This window comes from Dipodomys spectabilis, unplaced genomic scaffold (assembly GCF_019054845.1).
Source record: "Dipodomys spectabilis isolate Male_0828 unplaced genomic scaffold, ASM1905484v1 ptg000076l, whole genome shotgun sequence".
Taxonomy (NCBI): domain Eukaryota; kingdom Metazoa; phylum Chordata; class Mammalia; order Rodentia; family Heteromyidae; genus Dipodomys; species Dipodomys spectabilis.
The window spans coordinates 8,093,673-8,111,760 of NW_024870753.1; the positions used below are offsets into that span (position 1 = coordinate 8,093,673).

General features: G+C 52.9%; 1 protein-coding gene across 1 annotated transcript in view; it reads left to right on the forward strand.

Annotated features, from left to right (window-relative positions):
• Positions 1–18,088, forward strand: part of Grik4 (glutamate ionotropic receptor kainate type subunit 4) — a 213,681-nt gene that overhangs the window by 123,953 nt on the left and 71,640 nt on the right. The window contains exons 8-9 of the mRNA XM_042683011.1: positions 9,613–9,774; positions 17,462–17,614. Of these exons, the coding sequence (XP_042538945.1) occupies positions 9,613–9,774; positions 17,462–17,614 (315 nt within the window). The remainder of the gene's footprint in view (positions 1–9,612; positions 9,775–17,461; positions 17,615–18,088) is intronic.

Below are 18,088 nucleotides of genomic sequence, written 5' to 3' on the forward strand. Positions count from 1 at the left end.
AACTAGGAAGCAGGCTCTGGGGAGTGCCCTGGCATGGTATCTCTGGAAACATAATGGAAACGTCTCCTCTGCCCAGGCCTTCTGTCTGATAGAGCTTTGGGGAAGAGGGAGCTGGCCTTGACCTCTGTCACAAAGTCGTTAAAGATTCAGAAGTCTCATTAATTCATCCAGACATGCCAGGGCCTTCCTGTCTCTGATTTAGAAGAGTTGGCAGTCAAGAGAATCCTTCAGTAAAAAGGACGCGTGTCAACCATAGCTGCCCCTCGTTCCAGCACCTGTAACTCAAAAATCTTTCATCTTCAACATAATCCCATCTCAGCTCTACAAAGCAAGAGAGGGGGCGTTCAGAGAAGTTTGTGAGCTTTGCGGAAGGTTCTACAACCACGTGGTACATGAGAAAACTTGCCTTTTCCCAGCCCACATCTTGCCCTTATCAAACCGATCTTTACAGCTTTCTGTGTTGCATTCATTTTCTATTGCTCTCTAACAAATTACCAGGACGCTCACAGCTTTACACAGCAGCATTTATTAGCTCCAAGTTCTGAAGGTCGTAATTCTGCTCGGCATGAGCGGGCTCTGCTCGGCTGAAATCAAGGTGGCACTGTCTGTGTTCGCATCTGTAGCTCCGACTCGTCTCCCCAGCCCAGTCCTGCCATGAGCCGCCTTCATTTTGTCGAGGCTGTAGGGCTGACGTCTCTGGATTCTGGCTGGCTTTTGCCTGGAGAGGCCACTCTCAGCATCTTGAGTGTCACGTCTGCTCTGTCTGCTCCGGCACGTCAACGGTGGCCCTCTGCAGCGCTGCTGTCTCTCCACTCCCCACAGCTCCCCGACATCCTGTCCAGCAACCAGCCATGTGAGCTCCACTTTTAAAGGACTTGTGGGCTTAGGACAGACCTGCCAGGGTAATCTTTAAAGTCGAATGCACATGGCAGAATCTGATCACGGGAGTGAAGTGCATGTGCGCACACACCCTTCAGGGTAGGTGCCATTTTAGAATCACATCCAGCCAACTTGCCACCTGTGTAAACTTGTTTATTTCTTGTCCTTTCCCCTCTACCAACCTGGGGAAAGGGTAGACAAAGAGAGGTGTCACCAGAGAGCCGGGAAGAAGGCATTGGAGAGAAATCCCCAGGTAACATACCAAGATCAGTGGCCCCCACTGGGGAATCTATAAACTGAACCCTGGGGGAAGAGTAAAGGGAGAAACGGGGGTCCTCAGCGACTACACCGGGGGTGTATTGCACCCTGAGGAATGGGGGCCCTGCAGAGAGGAGCATTTGGGATTTAATGAATGTTTAGGAAGCATAGGGAGAATGAGAACAAAAGACATTATGGCAAATCATATTATTATTATTATTATTACATTATAAGTGCTATTGTATTACAAGCACCATTAGGAGTAGCAAGTGCTGTTATTACGAAGCAATCCAGCTTCTCCAGCGTGCGGCTGCACTCAGCGTCAAAGTCATCCACAGCTCAGTTAATTGCCATCGGGGCCCCCCCAGCCCCGACTCCCCCGTGAGGACAGCTCTAGTCACAGCCCAGTGGTAAGCCCACACTGCTGACCCTCAGGAAACCCCGCTGTAACTCACCCAATGGATCCCAGAGCTGGGCCTTCTACCTTGGTTGGAAGATAAAACCGTTTCTGATCGCGTTGCTCTCTCGCTTAAGAATCTCCAGGGACTCTCCGTGGCCCTGAGGATAAAACTTACCAAGCTGACCATTTATGCATAGCCTCGGAGGAACTTGCCTCTTGGCTTTCTGCAGCCTCATTCTCCATCACCCCTGCACCTCCCAACTAGAATGAGCCACTTGCAGTACTGGAATGTGTCTTACCTCCTCTCTCTGGGGATCTCCACAGGCTTCTGTTTGTGTCTACCACCGCCCCTCCTCCCTTTACCTGGCTCCCTCTGGCCCATCATTCAGCTCTCTGCTTACAGCTCAGCAATTCTGACAGCAGGAGCCACTTCTGATGTGCATCTGGTGCCTTTTGCTTAGTACTCTCCAGGGCTCCCACCAAATAAGCACCTTGAGGACAGGACCTGCCCATCATCGAGTTTCTTGTGCTCTGCAGGGACACAGATATATTGAGTGAGTGAAGGGATGAGTCAGAGAACCAGGAACAATCAAGGAATGTCAGTGGGTGAAGCCAGCTTCCTGCTATGGGAGCCCATCTGAGAGCCCAGAGAGCCTTCTGAGAGATGTAGCGGGCAAAGCCAATAAGGAGGCAGAGGTCACTGGTGGACAGTCTCTCATGGCTCCTAAATGACTCCTGTTCCCCTGGGAGATGTCAGGTGCCTCGGGCATCTCTAATGCATTGGGACTGGGAAAGGACAGACTCACCCTCTGGGGTGTAGGTCAGAGTCCTGCCCATTGGGTCCCGAGGGCAGAGCACCACCGGGGTAATGAATCAACACCTGATGGACCAAGCAGACCTGCAGGAAAGTGCTCACTCTCCCTAGCCTGAGAGACGGGAGGGGCACAAGGGGTCTACCGTTTTTCATGCCAGTTTCACTCATGGAGATTTCAGCTGCACCGTTGATGGCATAGTCAACAGCTACTTGTTTAGTGCCCAGAGACACAGAACAGTCTGCTAAATGCAAGATGAAGAGTCGCTGCAGAGGTGGTGGGGGGGGGGTTCCATCGGGCCTGAGTCCTCCTCTTCCCGGGAGCCAGGGACTGAATATAGCTTTTGCAGAGATGGGTCCACCCTGGCGGGTGATGGCGGGAGATCATTAAGTCGCTTAATGTATGCACCTTGAGCCCTTGCTAAGCACAGGCACCGGGTATGATGCCAGGGACCGAGCAGCGAGCCAGATAGAATATGCTCTGCCTTTGAAGTCTTGTTTGTGGACTCACATGGGGCAAGAAAAGCAGAGAAAGGACAGAGTTCCTGGGAAGAATAGATATGCACGTTCAGGTCATGGGAATGAATGAATAGGAAGCATGCCGGGAGAAGAATTCAGGAGAGCCAGGAGCTGGGAGGTTTAGAACCAAATCTCCCATTAAATAGAACTTACTGACAGGTATGAATTAGCCTCGCAGCTGCTACTGTCTTCAAAGACCTATTACACAAAAAGCAATCTTCAGCCTGCAGAGAGCATAGGCTTTGATGCAGATAAATAGACTGACAGGTACCACCGTTAGGTGAACTCTGGGGGGAAGGAGAGGACGCAGAGGTGCCCAGGAAATTCTGGGCTTCGGGTGGCTCAGGAACGGATCGCATCTGGAGAGGAGAACCTGGGGGCATCTTAAAGGCCAGGATGCCTGTGTGAGATGGGGTGGGGGGCATTCTGACAGAGGACCCCTTCCGAAATTCATTCAGTCAACATCATTGACTTCTTTCTGTGAGCGACACACCAAAGCAGATGCTGACATAATGCAAATGCATTTGCTTCGACTGGCATCCAGTCTTGGAGTGGTGGCTTGTGACAAGCCTGCATGGTAGAAAGCTCCAAGGGAAGACAAGTGGTCATGGAGGTGCAGTGGAGGCTCAGTTCTGCCTGGCTGAGGTGGCAGAGGAGGCCGGAGCGCGGAGAGGCAGACAGGAGTCATGAGAAGACTTGATGTCTAGCAGAGGAGTTTGTTCTCATCCTGTGGACAACCAGGAGGATTGAGTTGGGCATCACTGGAAGTTTGCGATCAGATTTAGAGTTTAGAAACATTTCTCCGGCCATAGCACAGTGGAGGAAATTGTTGAATTGCCAGACTAGAGAAAGGGAAACCAATTCATCCACCCTGTGTCCAGAAATAAGCTAGTCATGATGAGAATGGGGCTTGAGGTGATGAGGGAGGAGGGCAAGGATGGAGCCAGGAAATGCAAAAGAATGAAGATGTTGGCCAGGTGCGGTGGCCCACAGCTGTAATCCTAGCCACTTGCAAGACAGAGATAAGATGATCATGATTCAAGGCCTGCTTAGGCCAAGAATTTAGTAAGATCCTAACTCTAAAGCAAGCTGGGAATGTTGGCTTCTGCCTGAAATGCCAGCTACTCAGGAGGTAAATCATGGTGCCAGGCCTGCCTGGACAAAAGCTCAAGACCCTGTCTGGAAAATAAAAGAAAGCAAAAATGGCTAAGTATGTGGCACAAGTGGTAAACTGTATGCCTAGCAAGCATCAGGCTGAGTTTGAACCACAGTGAGGCAGGGGGAGAGAGAGGGAGAGAGAGAGAGAGAGAGACAATCAATATTCTCAATCTCAATACAATGAATGAGTGCAGCTGTACATGGATGATAGATGGATGGTGAAGGGATGGAAGAAGTAGATGTGTTCCAAATTCTTGACAATGGGTGGTGGTGACATTCACAGGTGGGAAGAAAAGGAGTTCAAATGGAGTAGTAATATAATCCTTAAGATTTCTTCCAGTACTCCTACTCCATAATGGTAGGTTAAGAAACGGGAGTCATTGATGTTCTCAGGACTCCCGGGGTTAGAGCATTTTAAGCTGTCAGTCACGGGGAACCTCCATGGGGGCCTTACCCAGTGCCAGGCACACAGCAGGGGGCGTGGGACACAGTCAGATCCTTCCATGTCTGATACTGGGATCTTAATCCTATACCTCTGTCTTCGGGGTAAGATGCTTAGCTCCTAGGAACCTTAATTCTTTCTTCTGTGAATAAAATGTGTCCTGTCTGGGTGTGGCCTGGAAAATCCAAAGAGAATAGCAGTGTGCCTCAGAGCTGGGTATGGGATGGGAACAGATGAGCTCTGCTCAAAAGTGATGTTTGCGATTGGGGTAGTTTAGAGGCCAGAGATGGAGCGTAGAACAGAGGACCAAAGGCTGAGGCCTGTGTAAGCAGCAGAGATCCAGGGGACTGCCTAGAATCCTGATGTTAAGGCACTGACAGAGCAGCACACGTGTCTACTAAGAGTGTAGCTGGGCGCTGATGCTCACTCCTGTAATCCTAGTTACTCAGGAAGCTGAGATCAAATCCAACTTGGCAGAAAAGTCAGAGAGATCTTTAGGCAAACACTGCTAGTGAAGGTGTGGTTCAAGTGATAGAGTGCCATCCTTGAGGGAAGGAGGCAAGTGAGACCGCTAGCTGCAGAGTTCTCCAGATAGATAGGGTCTCGTGCTTTTGCCCAGGCAGGCCTGGGACCTTGTTCCTCTCACTTCTGCCTCCTGAGTAGCTGGTATTTCAGGCGTAACTAACTGAGCTATAGAGCCAGCTCTGAAGTGAAGTGAGGACCCTCACAGCACAGCTGGTCCAGGTGACTCATTTTGGGGAAGGTTCCATAGGTCATAGACCTGTCAGATGATTCTCTTGGGAGGTTGCTTGTAGCCCCAAAGAAGAAGGGAGCTGGGGAGATTCTAGGGCCAGCCAGAGATCCTGGCCTCATGCAGAAGTGGAAGCAGCAGCAGAAAGAGGCCACCTTCACGGCAGAGCCCCTTCTTCCCCATTGCCTGTTAATGGGGCCTGAAAGCACATGGAGGAACGAAGTCCTTGAGTGGGTTTATTGCAACTTCTAAAAATACTAAGAACGCAGGGAGGCTGCATGCCACTTCCAAAATGCACAGAGCTTTCCTCCGCCATCAACTCCGAATCTCACAGCGGGTCTAGGATGTATTACTGCTCTATTTTATTTATTTTTATTTTTTTAAACAAAAATAAGTATTATGAGTCCCCGTGTACTCATCCTACGTTTGAATCCAGTGAAGGATAAATGGAAGCCAAGCATAGAGCATTGGTTTTTCAAGTCGACGGGTCTGGATTTGGATCCAGAGCCCCTTTCCGCTAGCCGTCGCGACCTTGGGAGAGGCTCGGTGCTGTCTCCACCCTGCAGTTATAAAGTGGGAAGGTCATCTCCCATGGCTCCCAGGCCCCTGAGCTGCTGGGAGGGTGGACAGAGATTGTGTGTGAGCTGTGCTGAAGTCTGCTTGGAGCCCAGTCCCGTGCTAAGTACGGTGCAGTAAAGTTACTATTGCCACCTTGCGTTGTTATTGTTATGGATGGTAAGGAGATCTGACCTTGAACTCCAGCCTTCTTGTCTTGACACAAATAGCCTCACCAAGTAATGAACCCCTAATAATGACTTGGCAAAACTTTTCTTGTTTGACAAGTAGCTAAGAATAGTTTCTTCCAGGGGGAGGGGCAAAAGAAGGGGGGAGGAGAAGCCTTTGGGCCGGATATTCCCCTTTGTGGGGGGCCAGGTTTAGCCTGGGAGCCAGGGAAGGGGAGGACCAAAGGATTGCTTGCCCTCTCGATCAACACCTGCCGTGGGTGGTGGGACTGGACGTGGAGAGAGGAGAACTCCATGTCATGAGGCCCCTCTGGGTGTCAGACACACCTTTTGATTTCCATCCATTGCCCTGCGAGGTAGATCCTGTTGGAAATGAGTTTCAGTCAGAGCCCTGCCCCAGATTACCTAATGCAGACGTGGCTCAGACAGGCTGTGAGCCCAGGACCATCTTATACCCTGTATTCTTTCTGATATATGCTGCTGTTCCTTGATGAAATCATCTCCCTGCAGAGTGCCAGTAAGAACCGTCAGCACGGTCATCAGCAAGGTAGTAGCCACAAGTCCCAAGGACAGAGGCACGATCACCGATCACCACACAGGGGAGATGAGGAAGAGGGGTAGGAAGGGAGGAAGGGATCTGAGTGATAGGCAGTTGACTGGGTTCAGAGTTTGAAGAGATGGCGGCTGGGCTGCCTGTGATGTTTCTAGTGTGGATGTCTAGGAGAAAAGCAGTGTGCTTCCCAGGTCTGGAATACAGATAAGAAGGGGCAAGTGGGCAGGAAGAGCAGACCAGGGTGCCACTTTTCCTGTAGCTCGGGTCAGACTGATGAGCTCATGGACACTGGCTAGGCCTGGGCCTTGGTAAGTCTTGCTTTCCTCCTTGAAGTCAGCCAGAGGGGGGATTGTTAAATGCTCTTAGACTTCAAGCGCTACTCAACCCATCTTGACCTGCCCCAAAAGGTTGACAAGGACTTGGCTGACTAACCCAGCTCCCCGCTTCTCAAGCGGACCCCTCTTCCCTGGCTGACCCCTGTCCGGCACAGACACTCATCTGGGACCAGTAGGTCAGAGGGCGTACCTTCCCATTCACTCACCTCAACACCTGGCTCCCGCATTGTGCGTCTTATGGTGTGTGGACAGTGTGTGGCTGAGGCCCGGCTGCCCCTCTCAGAGCCGTGGTGGCCGCCCCTTGTCCCAGTCTTTCTCTTCCCCTCTTCTCCCTCCAGCACCACCACCTCTCTGGGGCCAGTGCCAGCTCAGCTCTCTTCTCCCTGCTGGTCTCTGTCTCCTGCCTCAATAGGAAAACATCTGCCCAAAGATCCCTGTAGCTGATCAGTGCCTGTCTGTAAATCAGGGCTTTGGAAGCATCACACCTTCGACGCTGGGCTGAGGTGCATGGCTGTGGTGACGGGTTGCATGGTCCTCAGGCTGTTACCCAGGATGCGTTCCTTCATTCCAGGGTAACCACACCCTATAGTCACACGTGGCTAGGACCTGGCCTTCAGCTCTGGTCACGAGGTCCTTATACAACATTGTGCACAAGCATGTACGTATACACACACTCTTTTTGTGGTACTGGTGTTTGAACTCAGGGCCTCATGCTTGCTATCCACGGTGCTACTACTGTACAACACTCAAGAGTTTGGTCTGGGGAGGTGGGGGAGGGCAAACTCTATTCCAGGATCAATAGATTTGGGAAGTCCGAGATTAAGTAAAACTTAAACACACTGCTTCACGGCAGGAAGCCTTTCAACCTTTAATGTGCGCGTGGATATGAGTCTTGAAAAGGAAAAAAAAATACAGTATGCAAATGGCTCCTAACCTTATTTGAGAATGGAGCTGTGTTTTCACGAAAGTTGCATCTCGGAGGAAGTTTTGAGGCACACACTGGGAGAAGCGCTGGCTGAGAACGTTTTTTACTATACATAGACGACTGCTGGGTAGATGTTCCTCATATTCTTTTAGAAAATAGACTTCAGCAGGCAGCAGGAGAGCCTAAGTTTAGACGTAAAGAATTTCCTCGCTGTAAGAATGCTTGGAGAGTAGAATCCCAGAATGTCCCGGGCAATTGCAGTGAAAGAAAGCACCATCCCCTTTCCCGACCTTCTGCAGGCCCTCTCATGGGCCGTCATAAATAGAATGAACCGCAGAGGAAGCCTCTGGAAGCCTTTTCATCTGAAGCAGCCTTTGAAAGTAGCATAGAGTTGAGGGATAAGAAGGCAGGAATTCAAAGACAGGAAGACAGACTGGCTGACTTCTGGACAGACGGTCTCTAGGTGCCGGCCATTACCGCATTCATCCTCACTCTGCCAGACCACGCACTGAAGGAAGTGCCTCCCAAACTCGGGTTTCTAAGACAAGTGGAAGTAGAGCAGAGAGAGAGGGCGTGCTGCCCAGGTCTCGCAGGAACACTCCAGTCACAGTCATAGACTGCATTCCTTCTCACTCACCACAGAGGATGAGCCCTTGCGTCGCTCTTCCTTGTTCTTTGAAGCCACACAGGAGGTTGCTAGTGTTATTGCTTCCGTTTAGCAAAATGAAGCCCCGTAAGGTTAAAGACCTTGCTTAAGGTCTCGCGTCCAGCTGAGAAGGCCCTTATCCGCTCAGCCTATCTTCTAGCGGGTCTGGACCTGCCAGACGTCGGGGCTTCACGGCCACGGGCTGCCGTCCGTCAGGCTGTGCGTCAGGCTGTGGGATGAGCACAAACATGAGGCCGTGAGCCCGCCCACACTGCAAAGATGCTTTCCACTTCCCACCATCCATGGGCAACGAGGCCCCTTGGTTTCTCCACAGCAGCCTGGCTCTGTGCCTTGCCAACTGGGATTCTTCTCATTAGCCATCTGGCCCCTCGTGCCTGCTAGTAGCCCACAGTGCGTGGGCAGCTGTCCTGTGAGAGAGACAGGGCATCATATCAGCCTAAGAATCAATACGTTCTCTGGCACGTCCAGGTTCCCCTAATGGGAGTATGACAGAATCCAAAATACATTTCATCCCCGTCCAACTCCACGCCGTCAGGGGTCGGTGGCTCCAAAGGAGTCTTTGTAAGTCCAGCGTGCCAGGCAAAGCCGATGAGAGGCCAGGCGCTGGGCAGGGGAGATGGGAGCGAGGAGGCACTGGAGATGCCAGGGCCTAGAGGAACAAAGTCTTCAGGAAAGAAGGCTGCCTGAAGGAGAACTGTGTCTCCACCGTGCCAGGAAGCAAGCCCGAGGCACCTGCCATCTGTCACTTAGAAGGAGCGCGTGGCGGATGTGAGGCCGGGAAAGATGGCCTGAGCCACGGAGGAAGGCGTTTTTCCAGGAAAATGTTGCCACCCGCATCAGGTCACAGCCCTGGTGTTCAGCCTCCAGAGGACACGTCTGGCCTCCACCAGGCCCCATGCGCACGCCGTGTTTCCTGCCTTCTCCATCCAGCGTGTCTTGTACCTGCCTTGCTGACAGGCTGCTCTGCTGATGCCTGTTCTTACTCCCTACACCTTGACACTGAGAGCTCCCAGGGGAACAGCTGGCTGTCATTCCTGGACCCCTGGTGTCCCACACAGTACCTGTGTGCATTGGACTGGACCCAGGTGCCCCAGCACACTTTACTGCGGTCCGTTCACCCGTTCCTCCTCTCTAACTGCGTTCTCTATTTCTGACCGCTGGGTCTTTCCAGGAGTTCTCACTCCAGAGAATGGACAGCCTCGTGGATGATCGAGTCAACATCCTGGGATTTTCCATTTTCAACCAATCCCATGCTTTCTTCCAAGAGTTTTCCCAGAGCCTCAACCAATCCTGGCAGGAGAACTGTGACCATGTGCCCTTCACTGGGCCTGCGGTAAGTGCACCCCCGCCCGCACACCAGAGCTCCTCCTTGGAGCCCCTGGGCCTCTCCACATGCTCTTTGTGGGCTGGCCACAAGGTAACAGGCCTTTCCTTCTCAAGTCCCAGCTCAGAAGGGCACGGGATGTGCTGGGAAATACAGGGTTGGGGGGGAAGATCTGAGAGAAGTGGACCCAGCACACTGAGGTGGGTCACGAAGGCACCGCAGAGATCTGGAGAAATACAGTTCAGAGCCAGCCCTGGCAAAAACGTTCGTGAGATTCCATTTCAGCCAATGGTGAGGCATCTCAGTGCTTGCCGCTCATCCGGTGGGGAAACGCAGGTCAGATCGTGGTCATAAAACGAGACCTTCTCCTGCAATGATCCAACAGAAAAAGGGCTGGTAGAATAGCTCAAGTGATAGAGCGCCTGTCTAGCAAGGGCAAGGCACTGAGTTCAAAACCCAGTACTACCAAATAGTGATGACGATGATGATGATGACGATGATGATGATGATGATGACGATGATGACGATGACGATGACAGCGGTGAGAGAACTGTGTGAAGGCAGCCAGTTGTCAGTAGTGATGTCAAGGATCCATTACTGAGAAGTACCTGAGTTTGTTATTCAAGAGTCTCACTATTAAAAGGCCTTTCAGTCGGTAGAACACGAAACATTGAACAAAAGCAGCAGGTACTGAGTTAAGTCCTAGTCTCAGACCTAACTAAATAAAAGCCCATTTGGAGTAGATCTGCTTTCTCACTTACAATGAAAATGAAGCATGGGCTGGGAATAGGGGCGGTGGGGGGGGGTGGGGGAGGATGAACCTTTTGCCGAGCGAAACAAGACTCGTGGCTTCCCATCCAGTGCTCTTTCTGAGTGGCTCATCCAGGGAGCTTCCTTTCTGGCTGTCCCCCGACCCAGGTCCAAGTACACCCATGTGTTTGCCCTGGCTGTGTGGAGTGGATGTAACCTTTTCCTTGGCCATTTTGCACTTACTGGTCAGCCATGTTTACTCTGTGAAGCAAGTCAAGTAGCTTTTCTGTTCAGTGTGTTGAAAGGCATGTTCTCAGAGGCCTGGGCTGCCTGGCTTTGTACACCTGTCCTGCCCGGGATCCACACCACACTCCGTGTGATGTCAACACAGGAGGTGTCACCTGAGGTGGACCTGTGCTGCCCCCATGACTTCCTGAGGTGACCCTCGTAGCATCTCCAGCTTCCAGGTAGTAAAACTGAAGCTAAAGAAGTCGAGTGATTCTCTCTAGGTCTCGCAGCTAGTGACCAGAGAACCCAGGGTCCGAGCCCAGACTGTACCATGTGCTCCACCATGTTTACTTGTAACCACTGGTGCCGTTTTAACCACTGCTTGCCCCACTGCACTGTAACTGGCACAATGAAAGGGGTTAAGGAGAAGGTAAGAATGAGGAGATGGAGATAGGGGACTCAGGGGAAGGAGTCAGGCCTAGGAGACAGCAATGGACTTGAGTTTCCTCCTAGAGCAACAAGTTCTCTAATGGGCCATACCAGCCTTTGATAAGATGTGCCTGGAGGCAAGGCCTTCACTAGACTTCTGCACCGGAGGGCTCTGACTTGGTAGTGGGCAACATGGTGACCAGTGGTCTGACCATGGACATAGTAACCTTTCCCCAAACCCCGGATCCTATATGACTGTGTAGTCTGATGGGACGCTTAGAGGGGGAAGTGGAGACAGAGCTCTGGGAAACACGGGGAATCTTTGATCCAGAGAAGTAGGCTGGGAAAGGTGAACGGAGTGCCTGCAGGAAGGACGTGAGGCTGGGCTGGAATCCTGTAGATGGCCCCATGGCATGGCTGGGCAGCGAGGGGCATCCTCACGCCAGGGTCACGAGCAGGATCCGAGCCAGCCGCCCATAGGAACACCCGCTCTCCTGGGCCAGCCGAGGAGTTCTTGTGGTGGTCATTCCAACATTCTAATGAGGCGCTGCTGGGCCTGGAAGGCTGTGGGCAGAACACCACCCTACACTTTATACGTGTGGCGCCTGGCCTGGTGAAATTAAACATCCTCTCGTTGTGATTTTGGTTTTGCTCTGCCATGGACGATCCCATCATCTGTGCTAGTGAAATCCTTTCAAGGACCAACCCTGGCAGCGGGCGTAGCCGCTCACACAGGCGGTGGTCACTTGTGGGAAAGAACAAGTGTTGGGACGCCAGGCCTAGGTCCAAACACTGGCCTCACAGGCTTCTTGTCATACAATCTTAAGTAGTCTGAGTCTCTTCCTCCTGCTTCCAAGTCTTAGATTCTTTATCTGTAACATTTGGCTGAGCATGCTTGACCACCCTCGAAGAATGACCATGAAAATAGGATGGGGATAAGATCCAGTCTTCAACTCTCCATTATTCACTGGGTAACTTTATGTGACAATCTATACACCAGATGCTAGACTAGGCATTAGTGAATATATCAGACCGCTTTTGCTGCATGAATGCTACATAAATAGCACTCACAAATCTCACTAGCACACAGGACCCATTAATTTTGCTCATGTGTCTGAGAGTCTGCTAAGGATTAAGGTCACGCAACAAATAAGGTTGTCTTGTTTAGGCTGGGCCTGCCTGGACCGCTCTGTTCCCTGAACCTTCCCCTTCTCTAGAGCAGCATGCTATCTAGAGCCTGGTGCTGTCCCAGCAGAGAAACCAGAAACACAAGACTGCTCAGTCCTAGGCCCCATGACAGGCATACTATGACTTCTTTCACCTCATTTGCTTGGCCAAAGTAAGGTAGATAATTGGTCAGAGAGTGCGGAAATGTGATCCACCCTTTAAAGAGGAAGATGTAAAGATCCCGAATGTGTGACTACCAGATGAGCTAACAGATGAGGATCCATCAGGCAGGGCCTCTATCCTTTGAGGAAGCCTGCTGCATGTGCTCATCTAGGAAAGGAGTCCCTAGAGTTGTGCTGCTCCCATGGGTCAGGTTTTCTAGAAGGTTCCTATGGCTGCAGATGCCAGGGTAAGTTTTCTAGAAGGTAAGAAAGTAAAATCCCAGTCATGAACCACATTAAGATGCTTTGGTCAACCACGGATCATATACCCAGCAGTGGCCCCATAAAAAACGTATTGCTGAATGACTTTGTTGCTGTCTCGGTTTGTATAAGTGCACTCACTGACATTTGCAAAATGATGCACTTGACTAATGACACACTTTACAGAACATGTCCCTGTCATTAAGCCTTGCAGGCCTGTGGCTTCTCATTGCTTAGGTACAAGACTCTGGGGGGGGCGGGGGGGGGAGGGCAGGGCAGCCTGCTGGCTAGATGGGAGATCTGTACTGTCTCATCATAAATGAGACCCCTGGTTGTTAGAACCCAGGCCCAAAGTTCAGGAATCCCCAGTTAGGTTCAGCCACACTCGCCCCCAGGTATCAAATCAAGAGACATGGTACAGGTCGGAGGAAGGAGATTGATTACATGGCAGCCATGGGCAGACAGCACTTCAGTATGTCCTCAGCCTTCAGACATTGACTTCAGGGCCTAAGAATGGCTTCAGGTTAGGTAGAACTGGGGACAAGGAGTGAGAGGAGTGTGTGTGGTTGAAACAGTCGCAGGTCGCTGGCATTGGCTGCTTGGCCACCAGCTCAGTCTTTGTTTCTGGAAGAGTTGCAGAGGTGCAGTTCCTGCTCTGCCTGCCAAGTGGTCTCCTCCAAGATGATGGTGGAGGAGCAGGCACTGCCTGTTTGCGGGGCGGGTTGCCTCCCCCCCAAGACACCCCGTCAGGCGCTCTTCTCTTTGGTGGAGCCCGAGGTGGCTGAGCGTCTCTGCACAGAGAAGAATAGCTCAGATGGAAGGGCAGAGGTATGGAGTTGGTGGGGGAGGGGCCTTTCCCACGGGGCCCAGCCCGAACGTCTTTTCAGTTGCTTCTCCCCGGGCACGCGGAGAGACGGCCCTGGAGTGGAAGCCACTTCGGGCGGCTGAGCGGACGGCAACCCGGCCCCGATCCACTCTCCCGCTCCGCCTCACAAATGCTTGGGGAGGGGGCTTCAGGCCGCAGGGTGTGCTCTGTGGGGTCCCTCCTGGCTAGGAGGATGTGTCAGGCCCCAGGCCGGGGGCTGGGGACGCTGGGGATCCCCTCGCCAGTCAGAGGCAAGTGTGTTCTTTCTTGCACAGGAGTCCTGTGTGCAGTCGCTGCCCTGGCAACCATGGCGTGCCACGAAATCACCACCAGGCCTTCTTTTCTCTTCATGGCATTCTTACCAATGCTTAAGGACAGTTGTCTTCTTCTGAGGGTGGGGGGAGATGGAACTGGAGCCCGGATGGGTTAACGCTGCTCAGGTTTGAGCCTACATCTGCTTCTCTGCCCTAGATGACTTCTGGCCTTGGTGGTGGGCACTGCCTGTGGGGAAAAGGAGGGAGGGGGAAGAGGGGAGTAGCTCAGTGAGTAGCTGCTCACTTCAACAGCTTACCTCTGGAAGACCTCTCTCTCTCTCTCTCTCTCTCTGAGGGTGGAAAGATGCCCACCAGTAGGCCAGCTCAGCAGCAGTAGGCCAGCTCTTTCAGGACAATGGAGGGCTGGAAGGTGGAGTGTATTCCAGGAAAACACAGCCCAGTATCTCTCCCCCATCCCACGTTGTGCAAAGGCTGCAGCAGCCCTGGCCTCGGTGGCACAGGCTCTTCCCCCCTCCTCCCCTTCACCCTGGCCTCAGCCTCCCTGTGCAATCAGCTCTAGTGCTCTTCTGTGCCTCATGATGGCATGTTGACAGGAGTCCAGCTTACACTCTTCTCTCCCCCTCCCTCTCCCCTGCCCTCCATACCCCTCATCCTTTCTCCACCTCTGAATTTTCCTCCTTCCCCTTCTTCTACCTCGTATGCAGGCCCCCATGTTTCTTCACCTTCGCAGTGGTCCAGGTGGGTCTTGCAGGACAGGGAGACCAGCTGGCAGGCGGGGAAGGGGGTGCTGGGCGGACGGGAGCGGGGAAGGCGCACGCCCAGGCAGAACTGCCAGGTGGCCCGCAGCGGGCCGCAGATGTGCTTCTTGCCTGAGACAAAGCAAGCAGAGAGGGTGCTGGGAAGAGAGACGCACACCCAGTGGTCTCCTGCGCCGTTCCCATTCATCACGCCGCAAAGAACGAAAATGGCGGGGAATGATTAAAATTACAGATGGCGAGATTAAGTAATTAGAATTTGGGCTAAAGCAGATGTTCGTAATTAAGTGTTTATCTCATTGAATAAAATCCAGATTGTAAGAACGATTCCATGAGATTTTAATGATGCCCACCCTAGAATTATATTGGGGAGCAGAGTTTAAGTTCAGAGAGGTTCAGGGACAAATGGGCATCCAAGAGGATTCTGGGAGCCCAGTGGTCCAGGGACAAGGGGAGACGGGGGGTTCCAGGTGTGTCTAGAAGATATTCTTATTTTCGTTCAAGAGACAAGGGGACCCAGCCACCACTCCCTGAGTCGGAATGGACCCATCTCAATTTAGACCGAGTCTTTCATTCCCCGACACAATTTGCAAACAGCTCAAAAGAAAATAACAATGAGGAAGCAAATGAAAATATAAAAACAAGAGAATCAAGGGTTCCTTGCCAAACAACATTCTGGTGCCAAGAGAGACGAGAGGATTTTAAATGAGGACTGAGCAGTTGGGGGGCTTGGTATTTAGAAGAGACAGCGACAGGGACAGGCCGAGATAGCAAGGAGAGATCTCGGAAACACGGGGCGGGATCGCGAAAGGGAAACGAGATGGAGGCAGAGGGAACGGGGTGGGGGGAGCAGGCGGCAGGAATGCCACCTCCCCAAGTGAACTCAGACGTGAGGCTGGGGAGACTTGGCCGTATAGAAGCCTCGTTTCCCTGACTGCCGTTCCCCAGTGCTTCCCAGAGCTAAACTAGTAAATAGCAGCAGAGGGAGAAAGCAATTAGGAGAGCAAAGAAATGCTTCAAGATGGTGGCCTGGAATAAAGCAGGCAGCCAGCAAGCTATTAGACCCTGGGAGAGAGCTGGTGATGGGCGGACAAGCTAGGGAGCGAGAGAGGCAAGTTCTCAGAGGAGAGAGGAAGGTCCAGGTGAAAGGCCTGCGTGCATAGCTGGCCGCAGCCTCAGAAGAGCTGTGTGTGAGGTGATGGGAGAGCACGCCGGGGGAGCGGTCCTGAGGGTGGACCTGCGTGGATGCTCAAGGCTTGGCAGGTGTCAGCTCCGCTCAGCCCAGAGCCTTGTGGGGGCACGTGCCCTAGGCCACGCCCCGGAGGCCTGGGGGAAATGACAGCTTCCTTGTCTCTGCCTGCGGGGACCCCAGCTGGAGTTGTAATGACTAGAAGCCCTCGGAGAATTGGGAAGGCCCCACAGTTACAGGTGTCCAAAGTCACTGTAGACAGCCACACACTGAGCTCTCCGCATCCTCCATCACCTGCAAGGGAGACCACAACCAGACTAGCAACAGCTAGGCGGCAGGCAGGAGCAAGCTGGGGAGGCCGGGAGGGCGGGAGAGAGGTGGCCAGGCCAGCTTCCTCTGTGTCTCTCAGACACATTAACTCCCTGAGGAAGCGGGACCTTAAAGAAGGTGGGACCCAGACCTCCCTAGGAACCAGCTACAAAAGTCATGGGGATCCCCAAGAGGTGGGGATCCCCAGGACCTCCGTGATGGTTAGAATGCTCTCAGCTTCCAGTAGCAGAAACCCAAGGTATTAAAATTCCTCGAGCAAGGCCAAGTGTGGTGACTCATGCCTATAATCCCAGCTACTAGAGAGGCAGAAATAGGAAGTTGGAGGTCTGGGGCCAGTCCGGGCAAAAGTGGGAGATTCTATCTGAAAAAAATAAACAAAAGGACTGGGTGTGGTGGCTCAAGCACACTGTCTTCACAAGCAATAGGCCCTGAACTCAGTCCTCAGTACCATCAAGAATTTAAAAAAAGAATGAAATGTCGTGTGCAGACAAGACCACGTGACGTTCCTCAGCGTTGCAAGCCTCCAGAACCTCCAGAGTGATGGCTGGCAACCCTTCCCTGCTTGGTCAGGGCAGGGGGGCGGGGGGGAGGGTCCTGCAGGGGAGAGCCTTGAATCAAATAGAGGAGGAGCTTGGCGGCCGCGGGGAGGAGCAGCAGGGTGGAAAGAGAGGAAGAGAGGGGTGGAGAGCAGCACAGGACTGCGGGGTACACAGGTCTCCACGGTGCTGGCCATGGAGCAGGTGCCCTTCCCAGCTTAGCCTTTAGTCACAGGCAGAAGTGAGATGAGGGGGATGGAGAGCCGGGAGCAGGGGTGGGGAGCGGGGGCTCAGCAGCCGCATTGGATGTGTCTGTGGAGCTGGGGCAGACCCCGTCGCTACAGGATGTACTAGACAAGAATAGCATGCCCTCTTTCTTCCCCTTCTGTTTGTTTTCTCTCTTCCTTGCCCTCCTTCTCCTTTCTTCTTTCCTTCTTTGTGTGTGCTTGCTAGTACTAGGATTTGAACTTAGGGCCTGTCCCTGAGTTTTTCTTTTGGTCATTTGTAGGGCTTGAACTCAGGGCCTTGGCACTGGCCCCAAGGTTAGTGCTCTACCACTTGAGCCACACCTCTTCCCCCCCCACTCTGGTAGTTAATTGGAGGTAAGAGTCCCATGGACTTTCCTACCTGGGCTGACTTTGAACTGCTATCCTCAGATCTCAGCTTCCTGCGTAGCTAGGATTACAGGCATGAGCCACTGGTACCCATCTTCTCCACATCTTAATCCTTCCCTCCGTCTGCCTCTCCCAGTTGTCCTCAGCTCTGCTGTTCGACGCTGTCTATGCCGTGGTGACTGCAGTACAGGAGCTGAACCGGAGCCAGGAGATCGGCGTGAAGCCCCTGTCCTGTGGCTCTGCCCAGATCTGGCCACACGGCACCAGCCTCATGAACTACCTGCGCATGGTGAGGAGCGGCTGAGCGTCAGGCCCTGCCCAGCCCGGGGGACGGGGAGGTGGCGGGGGGCAGGGGATGCTGGGTTGTAAGGCTCCAGGCTTCCCCAGCACAGCCCTGTACGCAGTCACCCGCCGGGACCCCGGTGGAGTCTCACGGATCCCATTTCCCCACTAATCTGTAAGACCCACTGAGCATCGAAGGCAAACGTATTCCAGAGGCAGCAGGCCTCGTCTAATAGACTATGAAGAGTCCCGAAGTGTAGGCTTGGAGCCTCAGTGCTGCTTGGCTGTGGTCTTCACACAGCTGGAAAGGGCCAGGCTGCAGGAACCTGTGACAGTGCTGGGAACTGCAGGCTGCAGACCTGGAGTTTGCCTTCCCAGAAGCATCCTCACTTCCTGCTGCCCAGAGAACCAGTCCAGTGACGGCCCAGGACCTACAGGGGCATCGTCTCAAGCAAGCATCCCACCTGGTGTTAGCTCATGG